The sequence below is a fragment of the Hyperoodon ampullatus genome (assembly GCF_949752795.1).
Source record: "Hyperoodon ampullatus genome assembly, chromosome: 2".
NCBI classification, from domain to species: Eukaryota; Metazoa; Chordata; class Mammalia; order Artiodactyla; family Ziphiidae; genus Hyperoodon; species Hyperoodon ampullatus.
Window position 1 is genome coordinate 166,537,523 of NC_136915.1, and position 22,278 is coordinate 166,559,800.

The 22,278-nt window shown below is 37.0% G+C and overlaps 1 protein-coding gene across 2 annotated transcripts in view; it reads right to left on the reverse strand.

Moving 5' to 3' along the window:
* Nucleotides 1-22,278, reverse strand: part of RABGAP1L (RAB GTPase activating protein 1 like) — a gene marked incomplete at both ends in the record, with an annotated part of 630,503 nt that overhangs the window by 591,292 nt on the left and 16,933 nt on the right. For both annotated transcript variants that reach the window (XM_079698675.1, XM_079698674.1), the window contains 2 exons: nt 16,488-16,598; nt 18,087-18,244. In XM_079698675.1, coding sequence (XP_079554801.1) covers nt 16,488-16,598; nt 18,087-18,244 — 269 coding nt within the window. The remainder of the gene's footprint in view (nt 1-16,487; nt 16,599-18,086; nt 18,245-22,278) is intronic.

The window sequence follows — 22,278 nt, forward strand, 5'->3', positions numbered from 1 at the left end:
AGAAAAGATTATAAATTCCCTGTGTGATCCTGGGCAAGTCACACACTTCAAAGTCTCACTTTCCACATTTCTGGAACACAAATATTACTTGTTTACAGGTTGACTATGTTAATGTAAAGCTGAAATGAAAAAACTCACAGGGAAAGTACACTGTAAATTCTAGAGCTGTTGCCGATTATAAATTATTATTACAACTGCCACTATTATTTAGAAGAGAAGTTTGACCTTCCATACTGCCCAGTGAGTCTTTACTCAAAACAGAGCTTTAAACAGCTTTTAACACCAAGTTAGCATCCATACAGACACCAGAAATTCTGCATATCTTGCATGGCTTTAGGCTTAATTGATGGAAAAATAAAGATGAAATGTCACATGTCACATATGCAACACGCTTATAGAGACTCGGTTCTTCTCAGGGCTGGTCACATAGGCATCCTCTGCCTAGCATGTACCAAAAATCCAGACTCCAGAAGGAAAGCTGGTGTTCAGCACAAACCACATTGCTTGTGCTAAAAGGCACAGTGAGCCACTATTCTCAGTTCTGGGAATGGTGGAAACCCTCCCGAAAGCCAAGTTTCGAAATGCCAGTCAAGAACCAACCTTATAAGCAGACCTTTTAGGAATAGTAGTGTCAGTACTCCTATGTTAACTCTTTTCTGTACAGCCCTATTTTGGTATTTACATTTTAAGTAAAAAAAAAAAATTTAATACAAAACAATATCATCTGTGTGTAAAATAATATGGATTCCTCAGAAGCTCGATTCCATTTAAAGTAGTTGAATCAAGCCATATAAAGCTTTGATCAATTATCAAAAGCATAACAATTTTCTATGGTACAATGAAATAATGGAAAAATTTACCTAAATATATAAACCTTAAAGGAAACAGGTAAAGAATAATTTTAAATAATATGAGAATAAAGAGGATGGATAAACTTATTAAAATATATTAAAAATAGAAAAAATCAAATTAATATTTAAAGCACAAATACAATATTCACACATAAGACTTATTTAACTTTTGTTGACTTGCTTTTTTTTGGTTGCACAGCATGTGGGATCTTAGCTCCCGCACCAGGGATCGAACCTGCACCCCCTGTTATTTCACTTTTGTTAATTAACTGCCTGAAGTCCTAATAAATAAAAATAACATTTTATGTAGTCATTCCTCCCACTTCCCTTCAAATCAGCCAAGATCTTTAAAAAAAAAAAACTATGCTGCCATTATAAATAAGAACAAAATATTAGTAACTAAGCAGTGTTTACTAGTGATATAAAATAATTATATCATATCTATAGATACTTAATACCTCCCCTCATCCCTCCCCCAAAAAAAGTCATACAAAAGAGACAAATACAAAGACTTTAGGAAGACTAGCAAAAAGCCCTGGATTCAAATCCTCATGTTGCCTCTTCTTAGCTGTTTCTTAGCAGGCAAAATAACATGCTTTAGTTTCCTCCCTCTGCCAAAAAAAAAAAGTAAATAAAAAGATAATTTACTTTATAGGATTCCTTGCTTTAGTATGAAAAATACTATGCAATAAACACTTGGGATGGATGTCAACATATGGTAGAAATCATTAAATAGTGGTTATTATCCTTGCCATTATTATGACAATTATAAGACTATCAGTTAAGAAGACTATCTAAAATAAACACTTTTTTTCCCCAGAAATGTATCAGAAACTTTATCTGTGGGACTGGTTAATTTCATTAGATACTAGTTCAATTAGATACTGTCAGTATAGGTCCAAATAGGAGAGAGAGCAAAGAAATAATTTGAACAGGAAAAGTTTATTATAAAAAAATTATTCTCTGTAACAGGAGAGTGACTATAAAGAGAATTCTAAAGAACAACCTAAGGCTGAGGAAGAGTACCCCAAAGAAGAGCAAACTTGGAAAGAAGATCCTCCCCCTAAAGCTGGTATTCTGATCTCACTGTAGAAGATATGACTGCAGCCCAGTGGATGACAAAGAAGTTTTCTGGACTGCCCAGGCAAAGCTGGACCACAAGCAAACAGGAAACAACCCTCTAGGGTGCAGGTAGCCAAGGGTGGCCGGCAGGTGAACAAAGGAAATCAGGACTCCCCGAGGCAGCTCAGAGGCAGAGTGGTACAAAGCCTGAGGCCCACAGTGTCTGTATCTGGAGGACTGCAGGAAGATCTCGCTGAGCCAGGACCAGGACTATGAGTTCACAGGGGGAATGCATGCACTGTGTGCACAGCTGGAGCACAGCAGCACTGGATGTCCCAGAATCTTGTAGCAAGAGCAAGAACAATCACAGCACACCAGAACCAAGAAAAGTCCCTCCCTCCTGAGGTATCTCTCCAGCACCCTCTACTGGCACAATTTAATATTGTGCTTGCTGCAAAGAAGATGCATAAAGTTGCACTAACGCAGATCGAGTAAGAGGGTAGATTTGGAACCAAGAGGCAATAAATTGATAATTGGCATAGGATACAGTTAAAATACCTCATCTCTTCTAATAACTTAACAGCCGGGTTAGAAATCAAAATTTCTTAAACCTATAAATTAAGAAGTTATTTTCTTAATCAAGGATGTAAATTGTTATAGCCACTATGGAAAACAATATGAAGATTGCTCAAAAAGTTAAAAATAGATCTACCATATGATCCAGCAATTCCACTTCTGGGTATATACCCAAAGGAAATGAAAACAGGATATCAAAGAGATAAATGCACTCTCATGTTTATCGCAGCATTACTTGCAACAGCCATGATATGGAAACACCCTAAGGGCCCAGCAGTAGAAGAATACATAAAGAGGATGTGGTATATACAGTGGAATATTATTCAACCATGAGAAAAAAGGACATCCCACCATTTGCAACAACAAAAGTGGATCTTGAGGACATTATGTGAGATAAGCCAGACAGAAACATAAAACTGTAAGATATTACTTATATGTGGAATCTAAAAACATCAAACTTGTAAAAACAAAGAGTAAACTGGTGTTTACTGGGGAGTGGGGGAACAGGAGAGATGTTGTTTAAGAGTACAGACTTTCAACTAGTAGTAAATAAGTCCTAGAGATCTAACACACAGTATAGTGAATATAGACAACAACACTGTATATAATCAAACTTTCTAAGAGACTAGGTCTTAATTACTCCAACCACAAAGAAGAAATAATTGATAATTATATGACGTGACAGAGGTGTTAACTACTGCTACAATGGCAGTCATATTACAATATATAAATGTATCAAATCAACACATTGTATACCTTAAGTTTACACAATGTTATATGTCAAATATATTTCAGTTTTAAAAAAAACAAACTACTACATTTGAACAACCTGGAACTCTCTCCTCTGCTAGGACCTGGTAGCCCCTTTGTCCATGACTATCTTGATTAGTCACCTTAAGTTAAATAAAGCTAAGTAAAGATCTTTTGCCACTGGAAAAACAATTAATTAATTAAGAAATTATATTATAGAAGCATACTATGATTTACAAAAGGATTCAAAAAGAGCTCCAGTAGAGGTCTATCAATTGTATCAATGTCAATTTCCTAGTTTGTGCATTATACTATAGTTATGTAAGATGTTACTATTGGGGGAAGCTGGGTGAAGTGTACATGGGGCCTCTCTATACTATTATTTTAACTTCCTGTGAGTCTGTAATTATTTCACATTTAAAAGTTCATTTGAAAACAAGCCTTGGGCCTCCCTGGTGGTGCAGTGGTTGAGAGTCCGCCTGCCGATGTAGGGGACACGGGTTCGTGCCCCGGTCTGGGAAGATCCCACATGCCGTGGAGCCGCTGGGCCCGTGAGCCATGGCCGCTGAGCCTGTGCATCCGGAGCCTGTGCTCCCCAACGGGAGAGGCCATAACAGTGAGAGGCCCGCGAACAGAAAAAAAAAAAAAAAAAAAAAAAAGAGCCCCAAGACATCTAGAATAAACTTAGAAAAACTTTTGACAGAAAGCAATGTACGTTTTCATTGCTAATATGGAAAAAGTAGTTCTTAAGATACGATGCTAAAAAGTTAATAGTATTATATACATACCTCTGGAGTGCCACCACCCCCCACCACTGGGTGCCAGCGAAAGCTAGCAATGGAAGACACTGAAAATTCTGTCCTAATTACAAGTTCCAGTCCAAAAGCTGAGAGAAGATAGAAGCTTCCAATTTCTCATTCTCCAAAGCACCTGATGATGCCGATAACTCTTTATCAATTGTCACTTGAAATAACTATCAGAGAACAATGAAAGTATTTTGTATAAATATATCCTGTTTTTCTAAGGTAAAAGAGAGTTACCTTTCTACTGCCTTATATGAAAACTCAAAGAGGACAAATGAGTAAGTTCAAAAACAGCTTGTAAAATATTATGCAGGGGCTTCCCTTGTGGCGCAGTGGTTAAGAATCCACCTGCCAATGCAGCCAGCCAACATGGGTTCAAGCCCTGGTCCAGGAAGATCCCACATGCCGCGGAGCAACTAAGCCCGAGCACCACAACTACTGAGCCTGCACTCTAGAGCCCGTGAGCCATAACTAATGAGCCCACATGCCACAACTACTGAAGCCCATGCACCTAGAGCCCATGCTCCTCAACAAGAGAAGCCACCGCAATGAGAAGCCTGCGCACCAGAATGAAGAGTAGCCCCCACTCACCGCAACTAGAGAAAGCCATGTGCAACAACAAAGACCCAATGCAGCCAAAAATAAACAATAAATAAATTAATTAATTTAAGAAATATATATTATTCAGACTTTGGGTCACCCCGCTAACTTTTTCTCATTTTCAGGATGGAGAAAAATGATGTCCATTAAGAAAAATTATTAAGACATCTAAAACTCTTGATTTTACATCTAGGCAACTTAAAGTCAGTGACTTGAGCGCCTTTCTAAATAAAACTATTTAACAACTTGCTAGGGTGAAGGCAAAAATAAGTGCTAAATAAATTCAGCAAAAGATCCTCAGAATGGTCTAACATCCAATTATATCAGCCCCAAAATAATTAACAGTTCAGGTTCTACTATCTCTACTTTAGTGATAAATCATATTAGAAAATTGCTTATTCTGTGAGAAGAAAAGAGCCCTAGGTGATTTTTTTTTCAGTACCCCATGGCTTGGAAATCTTTTCCTCAAGAAAATAACACAAGGAAAGGTACCTATCAATCACTCATGCTATGAGGTATGGTACTTAACACTTCAACTTCTCACTATGTAGTTTTTGCTGCAAGCCAGAAAGCACAAATTAAGAACTGAAGCAGAATTTATTATCAAAACAGGCACATCTCTGAATCACTCTACAAATGATCAAACTGCTTTCTAGTAATGATGTGTTTTATATTATATACATATATATATATACTTTAATGTATATGTAATGATTGTACTCCCCAAAATTAGAATCAGATAAAAGTGATTCATGGAAATTCTTTCTTCCTAGCAGTAATGGCCTATGTTACTCAGTACAAACAAAGCTGTATACTTAAAACAAATCTAGTAATTATACTCTGCTTGCTGTATCAATACTTCATTCTGGTTCACACATCAAGCATCAGGGCAGATCCCTGGGAACAAAGTGATCTGACAGACATAAAACCCTGAAGCCAAAATTCTCTTCCCAACTAACCCTCCAAAAGGTCTGGAATTACCATCATTAGAACTCCACTTCTTGTTAGGGAACTGTAAAGAGACCCATTTTCCAAATGTATATGGTATTATTTTCCCTGAATTATTTTATGACAAATTAAGATGTAATACTTGGCAAAAATCAACTAGTCAGAAAATTAATACAGCAAAAAATGAAAAATTTCCCCCTCGCTTTTCGGGTATCTAGCAAAACTAGCAATCTATTCAAAGCATTGATGTGGGTGCTATATAATAGTGTTAGGGTATTTTAAATACTAAATAAGCTTTAAAAATCTGTATAAATTTAATAGTATGTAAGAAAATCTTTTGAAGTATTTCTACACATGATGAGACCAAAACCCATGAAAATGCCAGCTGGAGAGGGACAGAGGAGATCGCTATCTCCACTTTGGAAACACCAGAAAGAGACTGACCTGATCAGATCTGCTTTAACATTTTAACTGGAGCCTCTCAATAATTAGGCTTAGGCTGCTCTTCTCACACATTTCAGATTACAATCACCTTGCTTTCTCCTCTCAGCTCTTATTGTTGGTCTTCTCGTCTACAAATCTATCAGCTTTTCTCCCAGAGCATGGTGCCCCTGGGTTTGAAGTCACTGAACAATCACTTGGATGCCCATCTATACTCTCACTTTCAAATTCTGCTGGAAATACACCAAAGAATGCCAATCCATTTATTTTCTAACTGGTTTGATTAATTTTAAACTTAGCACATAATCAAAATTTAATTGGGTACAGTCTCTAAAAGTATACACTCAGAAGTCAGATGGCCTTGGTTTAAACCCTGGCTCTACCAGTTCCTGGCCAAGTGACCGAGTTACTTAATCTCATTAAGCCTCTGTGTCTCATCTTCTGCAAAAAAAAATAGGGTAATAATTAAAATGTTTTCCTCACATGTTGTTATGACAATTAAATTTTACAATGGCCATGAGACAAAAATGTTAATATTATTTTCTTTCTTATGTCCAGTTCCTAAATAAAGCTTAACTTGTAAAATCTAACACAGGTGACTGAGAAAAGCAAAAGAACATTAGAAATTTTCAAAATATGAGAGCAGTTTTCACATACCCTCTAAACAGGTTAGGATTCTATTAGGTGCAATGTTCTATTACTCTCTGCACATTACAGTGAATGTAGCCAATACTCTTAACTTTATAAAATTTCTATATACTTTTTATTCATTTACTCAACAAGTTTTTAAAATGAAGTAGAGAGTAAGAATATTTATTCTAGACCAGATAGACTTGGTATTTAATTGTATGACCTTGAGAAAGCTATTTAACCTCTCTGTGCCTCAGTTTCCCTGACTGTACAATGAAGATAATAGTACCTATACCTCATAAGTAGCACCTAGAACAATGCTCAGCACAGAGAAAGTGCTAAGTAAGGACTAAGTAACTACAAAGCTCTGGTTCCTAGCACAGGGCTAGATATTGGAGATTCTGAGATAAACGACACAGTACTTGCCTTCAAAGGGGTTGAGACCAATAATCACAGTATAATTTGTCAAATATCTATGCATGAGGAATGCTTGAACTCTTGAATGCACAGAGAAATAGATTTTTTCATGATAAAAACTAATATTTTTAAAAACCAAAATACTGAAAATTAGCATTCAGAATAGCTGATGGGTACACTGCCGTTCAATATATTATTCTTTCTATTTGTGTGTATGTTGGAAATTTCACATAATGAGAAGTTGTTTTTAAAAATCATTTTCTCAGAAAGTAAGCCAAAATTATGTAATTTGAAGGATTTACTTTCACACCGATGTCTTTATACTATAAATGAACTTTGTCAGCAGCAATGCTTTTAAAAAAAAAAAAAAAGAGGTTAAGAATTCTTTTGACAAGACTGCCACCTACTGGATTACCTTAAATTCCACTACTTAACATTTTGTGATTTAAACACATTAAGTACCACATATAATCCAATAAAAAGCAAGAGTTTCTTTTTTGAAAAAACAAAGATAAATCGAAGTATTTAAAAAATACCCCATATCACAGGAAATTCTGTCTGTTATGTTGAACAAAGTATTCTTTGGGGAAGACCCATTAGCCTGAAGCAATCTCAAGTTAATTTTAGTTTGGATGTTTAGAGGTCATCTGACAGAATGTGTGAAAAAGGAGGCAAAAACACTTAACAGATTTGGTAATTACTGCTGAGCATATAAACCCATAGTTGTTAAATATTATCATCGACATTAATTATATTAAAATAAAAGCAATATGTTAAGTGGTTATATATGGAATGAATTTTTTTAGCTATCTTAATGTTATAAAAATGGTAGGTAAAATTCTGGCTTAGGTAGAATTTCTAATGATAATGATATATACTGATTCAAAAAGTGCTTTAACTCAACAACTTAAGTTGAGATAATGTGCTCTGGAAAAATGCGTTAAAATTATTCAAAAAGTAGCTTAAGTGATGATGAAGACACTGATGTTGAAGATTATTGTGGAGAGTCTGAATAAATTGGTCTCATGAACATGAGAGTGGGCAAAAAGCAACATTTCTAAGTTATTATGTATAATATATTTTAAATGTATGCATAAATGTTTATCTAAGTTAACAAAGAAAACATAATTAGGTATCTGACTATTTCACCTATATTCACCAAGGTTTCTATATTTAAGTTAATCCAAGACTGGATCAGACAAGAATTATGAATGAAAGCTAACCAAGGAGTAAATTTTGATGAGAAGCAAGATATTTTCATGGGTCTCCCCACAAACTGCCTGCTAGCTGCAAGGGAGGGGGAAAAAAAGGAATTACAATGGAGAAATCAGACATCTTGACGGGTAACCAAATTTAACATCACCAGAAAGGGACAGAGGGTTATCAAGTGCCTCCAAATGTGATACACTGTGAAGGAGAGAACATCACCTATGCAGCAATAAACTATCTGAATCTAATCACGAGGAAATATTAGATAAACCCAAACTGAGCAATGTTATATTAAAAAGAGGGGAAAGGAGGAGTAGGAGGACATGGAGTTCATCTCTCTCCACGGATGCATCAGGAATACATCTATATACGCAACAACTCTCATAGAACACCAGCTGAACACTAGCAGAAGACCTTGGACACCGGAAAGGACTGTAAAGATCCCTGCATAACTGGTATGAACAACTTGTGGGGTCTTGGTTCCTTGACTGGAAGTTGGGCCTCAGGCTCTGAGGTGGGAGCACCAAGTCCAGGACACTGGACCACTAGAGAATTCCTGGCCACAGGGAAGATTAATCACCAAGACCTCTCACAGAGGCCTCTATCTGAATCCAAGACCCAGCTCCACCGAACTGCCAGCAGCCTCCAAGCACTAGATGCCTCACATAAAACAACAAACGAAGACAGGAACACAAACCCACCCATCAGTACACAGACGACCTAAAGTCATACTAAGCTCACAGACACCCCAAAACACACCACCTGACACGGCCCTGTTCAACAGGGGGAAAAGACTCAACTCCACCCACCAGAATGCAGGCACAAGTCCCTCCCAACACGAAGCCTACGCAAGCCACTGGACCAACCTCACCACCGGGAGCAGAGCTAACAGAAGCAAGAGGAACTATGACCCTGCAGCCTAGGGAAAGGAAACCTCAAATACTGTAAATGAGACAAAATGAGAAGACAGAGAAATATCTTTCAGGCAAAGGAGCAAGATAAAAACACACAAGACTGAATAAATGAAGAGGAAATAGGCAAACTACCTGAAAAAAGAATTCAGAGTAATGACAGTAAAGATGACACAAAATCTCAGAAATAGAATAGAGAAAATACAAGAAATGTTTAACAAGGACCTAGAAGAACTAAAGAGCAAACAAACAATAATGGACAATACAATAACTGAAATTAAAAATACTCCAAAAGGAATCAATAGCAGAACAACTGAGGCAGAAGAACAGATAAGTGAGCAGGAAGATAGAATGGTGGAAATAACTGCCGCAAAGCAGAGTAAAGAAAAAAGAAAGAAAATAATGGAAGACAGTCTTAGAGACCTCTGGGACAACATTAAGCGCACCAACATTTGAATTATAGACGTCCCAGAAGAAGAAGAAAAAAAGAAAGGGTCTGAGGAAATATTTGAAGAGATTATAGTCAAAAACTTCCCCAACATGGGAAAGGAAATAGTCAATCAAGTCCAGGAAGTGCAGAGAGTACCATACAGGATAAACCCAAGGAGAAACACGCCAAGACACATATTAATCAAACTAACAAAAATTAAACACAAAGAAAAAATATTAAGAGCAGCAAGGGAAAAGCAACAAATAACATACAAGGGAATCCCCATAAGGTAAACAGCTGATCTTTCAGCAGAAGCTCTACAGCCCAGAAGGGAGGGGCAAGATATATTTAAAGTGATGAAAGGGAAAAACCTACAACCAAGATTACTCTACCCAGCAAGGATCTCATTCAGATTCGACAGAGAAATCAAAGGTTTACAGACAAGCAAAAGTTAAGAGAACTCAGCACCAGCAAACCAGCTTTACAACAAATGCTAAAGGAACTTCTCTAGACAAGAAACACAAGTGAAGGAAAAAACCTACAAAAATAAACCCAGGGGCTTCCCTGGTGGCGCAGTGGTTGGGGGTCTGCCTGTTGATGCAGGGGACACGGGTTCATGCCCCGGTCCGGGAGGATCCCACATGCCGCGGAATGGCTGGGCCCGTGAGCCATGGCCACTGAGCCTGCGCGTCCAGAGCCTGTGCTCCACAGCAGGAGAGGCCACAGCAGTGAGAGGCCCGTGTACCACCAAAAAAAAAATAAAAAAAATAAGAAGGGCTTCCCTGGTGGCGCAGTGGTTGAGAGTCCGCCTGCCGATGCAGGGGACATGGGTTCGTGCCCCGGTCCAGGAAGATCCCACATGCCGCGGAGCGGCTGGGCCCGTGAGCCATGGCCGCTGAGCCTGCACATCCAGAGCCTGTGCTCTGCAACGGGAGAGGCCACGACAGTGAGAGGCCCATGTACAGCAAAAAAAAAAACAAAAAACAAACAAACAAAAAAACAATTAAGGAAAATGGTAATAAGAACATACATATCAATAATTACTTTAAATGTAAATGGATTAAATGCTCCAACCGAAAGACACAGACTGGCTAAATGGATACAAAAACAAGACCTATACATATGCTGTCTACAAGAGACCCACTTCAGACCTAGGGACACATACATACTGAAAGTGAGGGGATGGAAAAAGATAGTCCATAAAAATGGAAATCAAAACAAAGCTGGGGGCTTCCCTGGTGGCGCAGTGGTTGAGAGTCCGCCTGCCGATGCAGGGGACGTGGGTTCGTGCCCCGGTCCGGGAAGATCCCACGTGCCGTGGAGCGGCTGGGCCCGTGAGCCATGGCCGCTGGGCCTGCGCGTCCATGAGCCTGTGCTCCGCAACAGGAGAGGCCACAACAGTGAGAGGCCCACGTACCGCAAAAAAAAAAAAAAAAAAAACAAAGCTGGAGTAGCAATATTCATATCAAACAAAATAGTCTTTAAGATAAAGACTATTACAAGAGACAAAGAAGGACACTACATAATGATCGAGGGATCAATCCAAGAAGAAGACATAACAACTGTAAATATCTATGCACCCAACATAGGAGCACCTCAATACATAAGACAATGCTATAAGAGGGGAAATCGACAGTAACACAATAATAGTAGGGGATTTTAACACCCCACTTACACCAATGGATAGATCACCCAAGCAGAAAATAAATAAGGAAACACAAGCTTTAAATGACATATTAGACCAGGTAGATTTAATTGATATTTATAGGACATTCCATCCAAAACCAACAGAATAGGACTTCCCTGGTGGCACACTGGTTAAGAATCTGCCTGCCAATGCAGGAGACATGGGATCGAGCCCTGGTCTGGGAAGATCTCATATGCCGTGGAGCAAGTAAACCCATGCACTGCAACTACTGGGCCTGCATTCTACAGCCCACTTGCCACAACTACTGAGCCCACATGCCACAACTACTGAAGCCCGCAAGCCTAGAGCCCATGCTCCACAACAAGGAGGAGCCCCCACAGTGAGAAAACCATGCACCACAAGGAAGAGTAGCCACTGCTTGCCACAACTACAAAAGCCCACGCGCAGTAACGAAGACCCAATGCAGCCAAAAAATAATAAATAAATTTATTTTTTAAAAAAAAACAGAATACACTTTCTTCTCAAGTGCACATGGAACATTCTCCACGACAGATCACATTATGGGTCACAAATCAAGCCTTGGTAAATTTAAGAAAACTGAAATCATATCAAGCATCTTTTCCAACCACAACACTATGAGACTAGATATCAATTACAGGAAAAAAAAGTGTAAAAAAATACAAACACATGGAGGTTAAACAATATGCTGTTAAATGACCAAGAGACCACTGAAGAAATCAGAGAGAAAATAAAAAAATACCTAGAAACAAATACCAATGAAAACATGATGACACAAAACATATGGGATGCAGCAAAAGCAGTTTTAAGAGGGAAGTTTACAGCAATACAATCCTACCTCAGAAAACAAGAAACACCTCAAGTAAACAACCTAACTTTACACCTAAACCAATTAGAGAAAGAAGAACAAAAAATGCCAAAGTTAGTAGAAGGAAAGAAATCATAAAGATCAGACCAGAAATAAATGAAAAAAGAAATAACAGAAACAACAGCAAAGATCAATAAAACTAAAAGCTGGTTCTTTGAAAAAATAAACAAAATTGATAAACCATTAGCCAGACTCATCAGGAAAGAAAAGAAGACTCAAATCAACAAAATTAGAAATGAAAAAGAAGTAACAACTGACACCACAGTAATACAAAGGATCATGACAGACTACTACAAGCAACTATATGCCAATAAAATGGACAACCTGGAAGAAATGGACAAATTCTTAGAAAAGTAAAACCTTCCGAGACTGAACCAGGAAGAAAAAGAAAATACAAACACACCAATCACAAGCACTGAAATTGAAACTGTAATTAAAAATCTTCCAACAAACAAAAGTCCAGGACCAAATGGCTTCACAGGCAAATTCTATCAAGCATTTAGAGAAGAGCTAACACCTATCCTTCTCAAACTCTTCCAAAATATGGCAGAGAGAGGAACACTCCCAAACTCATTCTACGAGGCCACCATCACCTTGATACCAAGACCAAAGATGTCACAAAAAAAGAAAACTACAGGCCAATATCTCTGATGAACATAGATGCAAAAATCCTCAACAAAATACTAGCAAACAGAATCCAACAGCACATTAAAAGGATCATACAACATGATCAACTGGGGTTTATCCCAGGAATGCAAGGATTCTTCAATATACACAAATCAATCAATGTGATACACAATATTAACAAACTGAAGGGTAAAAACCATATGATCATCTCAATAGATGTAGAAAAAGCTTTCGACAAAATTCAACACACATTTATGATTAAAACTCTACAGAAAGTGGGCACAGAGGGAACCTACATGACATAATAAAAGCCATATATGACAAACCCACAGTGAACATCATTCTCAATGCTGAAAAACTGAAACCATTTCCTCTAAGATCAGGAACAAGACAAGGTTGCCCACTCTCACCACTATTATTCAACATAGTTTTGGAAGTTTTAGCCACAGCAATCAGAGAAGAAAAAGAAATAAAAGGAATCCAAATTAGAAAAGAAGAAATAAAATTCTCACTGTTTGCAGATGACATGATACTATACATAGAAAATCCTAAAGATGACACCAGAAAACTACCAGAGCTAATCAGTGAATTTGGTAAAGTAGCAGGATACAAAATTAATGTGCAAAATTAAGGCTCCCGGACTTCAGACTATACTACAAAGCTACAGTAATCAAGACAGCATGGTACTGGCACAAAAACAGAAACACAGATCAATGGAACAGGATAGAAAGCCCAGAGATAAACCCATGCGACTATGGTCACATTATCTTTGACAAAGGAGGCAAGGATATACAATGGAGAAAAGACAGTGTCTTCAATAAGTGGTGCTGGGAAAACTGGATAGCTACATATAAAAGAATGAAATTAGAACACTTCCTAACACCATACACAAAAATAAACTCAAAATGGATTGCAGACCTAAACGTAAGACCGGGCACTATAAAACTCTTAGAGGAAAACATAGGAAGAACACTCTTTGACATAAATCACAGCTAAATCTTTTTTGATCCACCTGCTAGAGAAACGGAAATAAAAACAAAAATAAACATATGGGACCTAATGAAACTTAAAAGCTTTTGCACAGCAAAGGAAACCATAAACAAGACGAAGAGACAACCCTCAGAATGGGAGAAAATATTTGCAAATGAAGTGGCTGACAAACGATTAATCTCCAAAATCCACAAGCAGCTCATGCAGCTCAATTTCAAAAAAATAAACAACCCAATCCGAAAATGGACGGAAGACCTAAACAGACATTTCTCCAAAGAACACATACACATTGCCAACAAACACATGAAAAGATGCTCAACATCACTAATCGTTAGAGAAATGCAAGTCAAAACCACAATGAGGTATCACCTCACACTGGTCAGAATGGTCATCATCAAAAAATCTACAAACAATAAATGCTGGAGAAGGTGTGGAGGAAAGAGAACCCTCCTGCACTGTTGGTGGGAATGTAAATTGATACAGCCACTATGGAGAACAGCATGGAGGTTCCTTAAACTAAAAATAGAACTACCATATGACCCAGCAATCCCACTACTGGGCATATACCCTGAGAAAACCATAATTCAAAAAGATACATGTACCACAATGTTCACTGCAGCACTATTTACAACAGCCAGGACATGGAAGCAACCTAAATGTCTACTGACAGATGAATGGATAAAGAAGATATGGCACATGTATACAATGGAATACTACTCAGCCATTAAAAGGAACGAACTTGGGTCATTTGTAGAGACATGAATGGACTTGGATACTGTCATAAGAGTGAAGTAAGTCAGAAAAACAAATACCATATGCTAACGCATATATATGGAATCTAAGAAAACGGTACTGATGAACCTAGTGGCAGGGCAGGAATAAAGATGCAGATGTATAGGACACACTTGAGGACACAGTGGGGGAAGGGGAAGCTGGGACTAAGTGAAAGAGTAGCATTGACATATATACACTACCAAATGTAAAAGGGATGGCTAGTTGGAAGCTGCTGCATAGCACGGGGAAATCAGCTCGATGCTTTGTGACAACCTAGAGGGGTGGGATAGGGAGGATGGGAGGGAGGCTCAAGAGGAAGGGGATATGGGGATATATGTATACATATATATATATATATATATATATATAATTCATTTTGTTGTACAGCAGAAACTAACACAACATTGTAAAGCAATTATACTCCAATAAAAATGCAAAAAATAAATAAAAATATAGTATAAAAATAAAAAATAAATAAGAAAAATTAAAAAAGGGAAAGGGATGTATTCTTCAAAAATGTCCGTGTTGATGGGACTTCCCTGGTGGCACAGTGGTCAAGAATCTGCCCGCCAATGCAGGGGACACAGGTGCAATCTGTGGTCTGGGAAGACCCCACATGCCGCGGAGCAACTAAGCCCATGCGCCACAACTACTAAGCCTGCACTCTAGAGCCCACAAGCCACAACTACTGAAGCCCGCGCACCTAGAGCCCATGCTCTGCAACTAGAGAAGCCACCACAATGAGAATCCCGCACACCACAACAAAGAGTAGTCCCTGCTCACCACAACTAGATAAAGCCCGCATGCAGCAACAAAGACCCAATGCAGCCAAAAATAATAAATTATTTATTTATTTATTTATTTTTTAAAATGTCCATGTTTTAAAAGAGAGAGAAAGACTGTGGAAATCTTTCCAAATTAAAGAAACCTAAAGACATATGGCAGCTAAATGCAATATCTGACCCTAATGGAAATCCCAAATTGGATGGGGGGAAAGGATGGTATTGGGTTAACTGACAAAATTAGAGACGAATAGTAGGTTAGATAAAAAGTATTGTATGAAAGCTAAATTTACTGAGGTTGATACAAATAATGTGGTTAAATAAGAGATATTCGTATCCCTATTTTTAGGAAATATAGATTTCCTAAGGAAGTAGATAGGGATAAAACACCATGATGTATGTAGCTTACTCTTAAATTGTTTAGATAAACAATCACGTGTGTGCGCGTGTGTGTGTGTGTAGGAGAGAGAGAGAAAGACAGAGAGAGAGAGAGAGAGATTAAGAAAGTGGGTGCAAAGCAAATGGGGTAAAATGTTATTAATAAGTGATTCTGAGTAAAGAGCATTCAGGTGTTCTCTGTACTAGGTTTCTTTTTCTTTTTTTTTTTTTAAGTCTTCTGTAAGTTTGAAATTACCTCTAAATAAAAAGATTAAAATATTGCTATGTCTACTGCTAACAAAAAAATTAAAATATAGACATAAATATATAAACGCATGCAGACACACGTGTGTGTATATATGTGCATGTGTATTTATATATTTTAAAGAAGTATCTCTTAAAGATTCTGATATCTCAGTAACTAAATGGACTTTTTAATAATCAAAATGATTGAGAAATTAAGGTATTTGTCCTATATGTAAATAAGGGAGAGATGGAAAAAGCCCAAATAGGGTAGAAGCAGTTATTACTGATAAAACAAAGCCATTTCATGTTTATTTCCCCCATCAATTGACATTTTCAATGAACCAGTTATATCTAACTTATTTAAGTGGGGAAAGCATTAGGTTTCTCATTCTCATTTTTAAATGGAGAAACTGAAGCATGGTGAAAAGTCACAGTAAGTAATACAGCTGAGATTCAATAGTATGTCTGTTGAAACACAGTAACAATGTCAATACAAGTTTTGGTAGCATTTAGGAGCAATCTGCTTACCTTTCAATAGCTAATTCTTTGTTAGAAAGTTGCTGCACTGTAATCACAACCTTCTTCTCTATTCCTTGTTTTAATTTGAAATAAAATTTATCTCTATCCTTAGGCACAGGACTGAAATATGCAAAAAGAACAGGAATTAACAATAATTAAAAACAATAAAAGAGATCCCTCTTTCAAGGTTAGAATGAGGCAACAAACTATTTAAACAACAGCACCCTTATTCTTAAGATATCCTAACTCTCATCTTGCCACAGAGTAACTACAAACTTTACAGTCAGCAAAACAGAGTTGTTATTAATTTTTAAACTGGGTTTACAAGAGCCTTATAATTTATCCCTAACGAGATTAAAAACAAAACTTTTTAAATGACATCATTTCAAATTTTAGTTTTCAAATTTTAACAAATTTAGGAACATGGTTTATTTAATTACTTTTAAGACTGTCACATTTCTGGTTTAGCTGGTTGTATGAATGCCTTTAACACAGTGAAACCCAAGGCAAAAACTGAGAAGAAGAGCTTACTTTTAAATATCTAGAATTTGAGATGACTGTGACAAATCCAAGTAAATATAAATAAAAGATGAACAAAGAGGTACAGATCAGGGCAAGTTAAATTCTAGCCTAGGCCAGACTGACAATTCTCAAGAATTAGTTCCTTAAAACAATAAGTGTCTAAAAGAAACAAAACAAAAACAGTCAAGTGTCTAAAATATAGGTTGCCTTATCTGAAAAGGAAAAATACCTTTAGCAACTTATTTGACCTAAGACTCAATTTCTGTATCTGTAAAAAACAGGTAAAATACCTACCTAACAGTTATGGTTAGAAACAAAGGCAAAGTAAAGGCCCATAACTGATCATTAAAGAGTATAACTGTTTCCTATTATCTGCCTATTTTTGAACTAAAGAAAAACATTCCAAATACACAGCAGAAGGAAATGGTTAATTAAATGATGGTCAAACCATACAATATACTACCAGTAACCATTAAAAATGATTTTAAGAATATTTTAATTGAAAAATTCTTATATCATGAAGTTAAAAGAAAAAACTATATATATATATATACAACTGTATAAAAATACACCCTAGAAATCAAATATTAAAAGTGACTGCGGGGCTTCCCTGGTGGTGCAGTGGTTGAGAGTCCGCCTGCCGATGCAGGGGATACGGGTTCGTGCCCCAGTCCGGGAAGATCCCACATGTCGCGGAGTGGCTAGGCCCGTGAGCCATGGCCGCTGAGCCTGCGCGTCCGGAGCCTGTGCTCCGCAACAGGAGAGGCCACAACAGTGAGAGGCCCGCATACCACAAAAAAAAAAAAAAAAAAAAAAAGTGATTGTGGCTGACAAAACCATAGCTTTTTATTCTAATTTTATTATTTTACTAAATTTTCTACAGTAAATATCAGTATTTTAAAATATTAAGAAAATAATTTACATAAAATATCTGAAAAGCATGACAAAAGTGAACCATGCATTCACCAGTGAAATATTTATCATCCTAAAGCTTTATACCAACATTGTATATTCTGGAAACTTTAAATTAGCCAATATTATATTTCAGACACAATACCAATTTTTAATCTTTCCAATCAACCTCACCTAAAGTTTCCTTTTCCATCATCTTCTTTTACCTCCAAGGAGACACTGAAGGTAAATACATCACTGTCAGGGGTAGGAATAACTGAGTCTTTAACATCAGATACTTGTCTAGAAGACCGTTTGAAAGCTGTACAGAAACTATACAAAATTCTGCTTACCTAAAAGAATAAAAATGGAAACAAGATTAGACAAAGATTTAACTGCATTTTGATAAACTTCTTTCCTAATTCTTGAATCTATAATTTCCCATGGTCACAATGCTCTTTTAGCAGATAAAGCAGATATAGTCTAAGCACATACACACACACATACACAGTTTGTAATATACAGTGTGTATATATACATAGTATAAGCATATATACACACACACAGTTGACCCCTAAACAACATGGGTTTGAACTGCACGGGTCCCCTTATATGCAGATTTTTTTCAATAGTAAATACTACAGTAGTATACAAGCCACAGTTGGTTGAAGTGGCAGATGCAGAACAGTGAATAAGGAGGAACCGCTCATATGGAGAGCCAACTATAAATTATACATGAATTTTTGACTGGGCAGAGGGTCAGCACCCCTACCACATGCCACCCCCCAGCCCCAGCGCACTGTTCAAGGGTTAACCGTAGTTTGCTTCTTTCAATCTGGCATTTAAACACCAAAATAAAGGCGTTTAATTTAAAGTCAGAAAAGAAGCTGTATGTATGTATAGATGTTTCTATGACCCCTAAGATACTATATTACAATGAATGAATCCTAAGATAATTACTAGAATGATACTGGCATCTAAACCTTCCCAATGAACACACACAAACAAGGTTTTAGTCCAAGGTGTCAATTTCTCTTTTCACTTCTCTCAGCTTCAAAGGGGTAGATCCTGAGGCATAGAATAAATACTGGTTTTTGCAAAAAGAAAACATGGTAGCACGAGTTAAAGAGCTTCCAGTGTTGTTACTCAATGTTGTTGTTGTATAAATGTGTCATAGAATGAATGAATCCTGAAATGTTCTTATCTAATGTATTAGTACTAAGCCACCCTGGTGACTTTATATACACACACATACATAAATATACGTATGTGTGTATATATATGGATGGCTTTTACTCCTCCCCTGAAGTGGAGGAGTACTCTACATCCCATACTCTTCCAGACAGTATCATCTTCCTTGGTTCCAAAAGAAGCATCATACCATGTCAAACTTGTCCGCTTCAAACACAAAAGAACTTCCAAATCTCTCAGGCCCCTCATGGGTTGAACAAATAAAAACAAGATGAAATAAGAAGGGTTTGAACAAAGGTCATATTTTCAAAATCTCACACTGGGAGGTACTAGTAAAGAAACTTCTCTGAATATTAAATCCTTCACTTTAGATAAAGTGAATTCAAATTATTCTTTGTATTAATCTAGGATTATATTTTATAATTTGCTTGAAATAAGAGCACTCTCATTAACAGTAGAATTTCTTCAAGTATGGGGGTCTTTCCTCAATATTCTATTTTTATTATATTTATACATTCTACCTTTTCTCACACATACATACTCTAACACATTCAATGGTCCTCAAACTTCCAATGGCCACACTTACATCTCGTAATCAATGATTACCCTAAACTGCCTTTCCAGTGCCAAATCAATAGTTTTCTAAATTAACTGACTTACACAGGTTAACTGTATAAGAATGCTGCCTGCCAGCCTAAAGTTCAACTTCCATCAACAGCATCATATTTGTTTCACAGCATTTGTAAAATGTTTTAATATGTTAAAGTTATCTCATTATAATTTTATATAAATGAGTAACAACAAAGCAGCAATGGATTCATATCAATAATAACTGTAGACCTCAAATCTTATACAATTAAGACAATGATAAGTTCACTCATTCATTCAACCAATAATTTTTGAGTGCCTTCTGTGTACTAAGTATTATTCTAGGAGAGAGGGATACAGCTGTGTACATGGAGCTTTCATTTCAGCACATGTAAGTTGAATGTGCTTGGGGTGAATGGGAGGAATCATTAGGTAAGGCAAAAACAGATATGTTCAGCCTCAACTGGACCCTTATTGGGCTTAGCTCAATAATTTAAATGTTATAGAGGAAAACAGAATCAAAGAACATGCTAGAAATAAGTCACTGAAGATTATGCCTACAAGGTAAAGTGTAAACAGGGACTTTAAACTATTTTTAGTACTTTGAGTACTCCCCACTTCCTAACTCCAAATAAAATGTGACGTCTCTTATTTACATTTTATGTGTATTTAAGAAGACATTTTTAAGCATATTTTTAAGAAAACATTATATGTGAAAACAGAATACCTGTACTTAGTTTTTGATACATTAGTAAAGTTAAACCCCAACCCTATTTATTATTTTTTCTTCTCTCCTATATTCTTCTATTTCATTTTCTTTGTATCAGAGCTGTCCACAAGCCTACACATCATGCCACACCAAAAAAAAAGTCAAAGAACTTGGCAAATTCTAAAGTAGATGGGCAAGGCTCAGGAATTTCTTTTTAAAAAGGCTAAGCATATGGGGCTGAGCCAGAGTGGTAGAGAATGATGGGGGGAAAATCAGACTACACCTTTCTCTCTTCTTGGAGGAAGGACACAACAGTACCTTAACAGCAATCAAACTGCATTTAATCCTGACCATGTCTTAGAAGTTGCTATTTCTAACAACAAGGTTAAAATCATTTGTGACTTCTAGAGTCTGTGAATAAGCTGGAATGATGATCCAAGAATTGGTAAGGTAGAGTAGCTTCAAAAACAATGATTATCAATGTCTATAGTTACTGGAACAAATTGGGTAACCAATTTCATCATGAAAAAATTTAAAACATAATACCATGGAAAACATTTCTATACATGTCACACTATTAAATACACACACACAAACACACACGCACACACAATAATCTAGAACAGGCATTTTCTCTGCAGAAGTCATAAGGTTTATTGACAAATAATACAGTACAATTTTTCCCCAGAGGCAGTACCTACCTACAGAAAGCATTAGTTAAACACAAAACTATCTCTTCGAGTTGTTGTTTTTGAAGAGGTGGGCAGGAGGACACATGTAGATATGTGGAAAGGAGACAAACCAAAATCTTAATTCTGATGGAATTCTGAGTAACTTTTATTTTCTTTTGTATTTCAGTATTTTCCAAATTCTCAATTATGTATTTCACATTAACAGTCCAAGAAATGCTATTAAATGAAATATTTATTTAAAATAAGTAACACAGGGGGAGTTCCCTGGTGGTCCAGTGGTTAAGAATCCGTCTTCCAATGCAGGGGACGCAGGTTCGACCCCTGGTCAGGGAACTAAGATCCCACATGCAGAGGGGCAACTAAGTCCATGCACTCTAGAGCCTGCACCACAACTAGACAGCCTGCATGCCGCAACTACTGAGCTCACGTGTCGCAACTAGAGAGAAGCCCGCGCGCCACAACAAAACAACCCGCACGCCACAACAAAAGATCCCATGTGCCGCAACTAAGACCCGACACAGCCAAATAAATAAAATATTAAAAAATAAATAAATTAAAAATAAAATAACAGGGCTTCCCTGGTGGCGCAGTGGTTGAGAGTCCGCCTGCCGATGCAGGGGACGCGGGTTCGTGCCCCAGTCTGGGAAGATCCCACATGCCGTGGAGCGGCTGGGCCTGTGAGCCATGGCCGCTGAGCCTGTGCGTCCAGAGCCTGTGCCCCGCAACAGGAGAGGCCACAACAGTGAGAGGCCCGCGTACCGCAAAAAAATAAATAAATAAAATAACATAGCAAATTCTTCTAAGATAAAGCCTTTTCACTAATATTGGTGAAAAAGGAGCAACTCTTTTAAACACATTTATCAAGAAAATGTTCACCCAAAAAAGTAAATGTAGAAAAGCTATCCTATAAAAGATACCCAGAAAAATATGTGTTAAAATTTTAAAAACAACTTGCTCAAATATATTACTAATTGAAAGGAGCTAAAACAAGAGGCAATCATACAAGAATTTTTTAAATTACAAAAATCAATTTATTTGAGAAAAACAATATAACTTCCAAATTAATTTCCAAAATAAGGTATTTTGCTAAAATACCATCTCAATAAATATATGTTTAGCAATAATATTTTCTCATACAAGGAATTAGGTTTTCTTTTATATAGTAGTGTACCAGCAACCCTAAGAAAAACCAATGCATTAAGAGTAA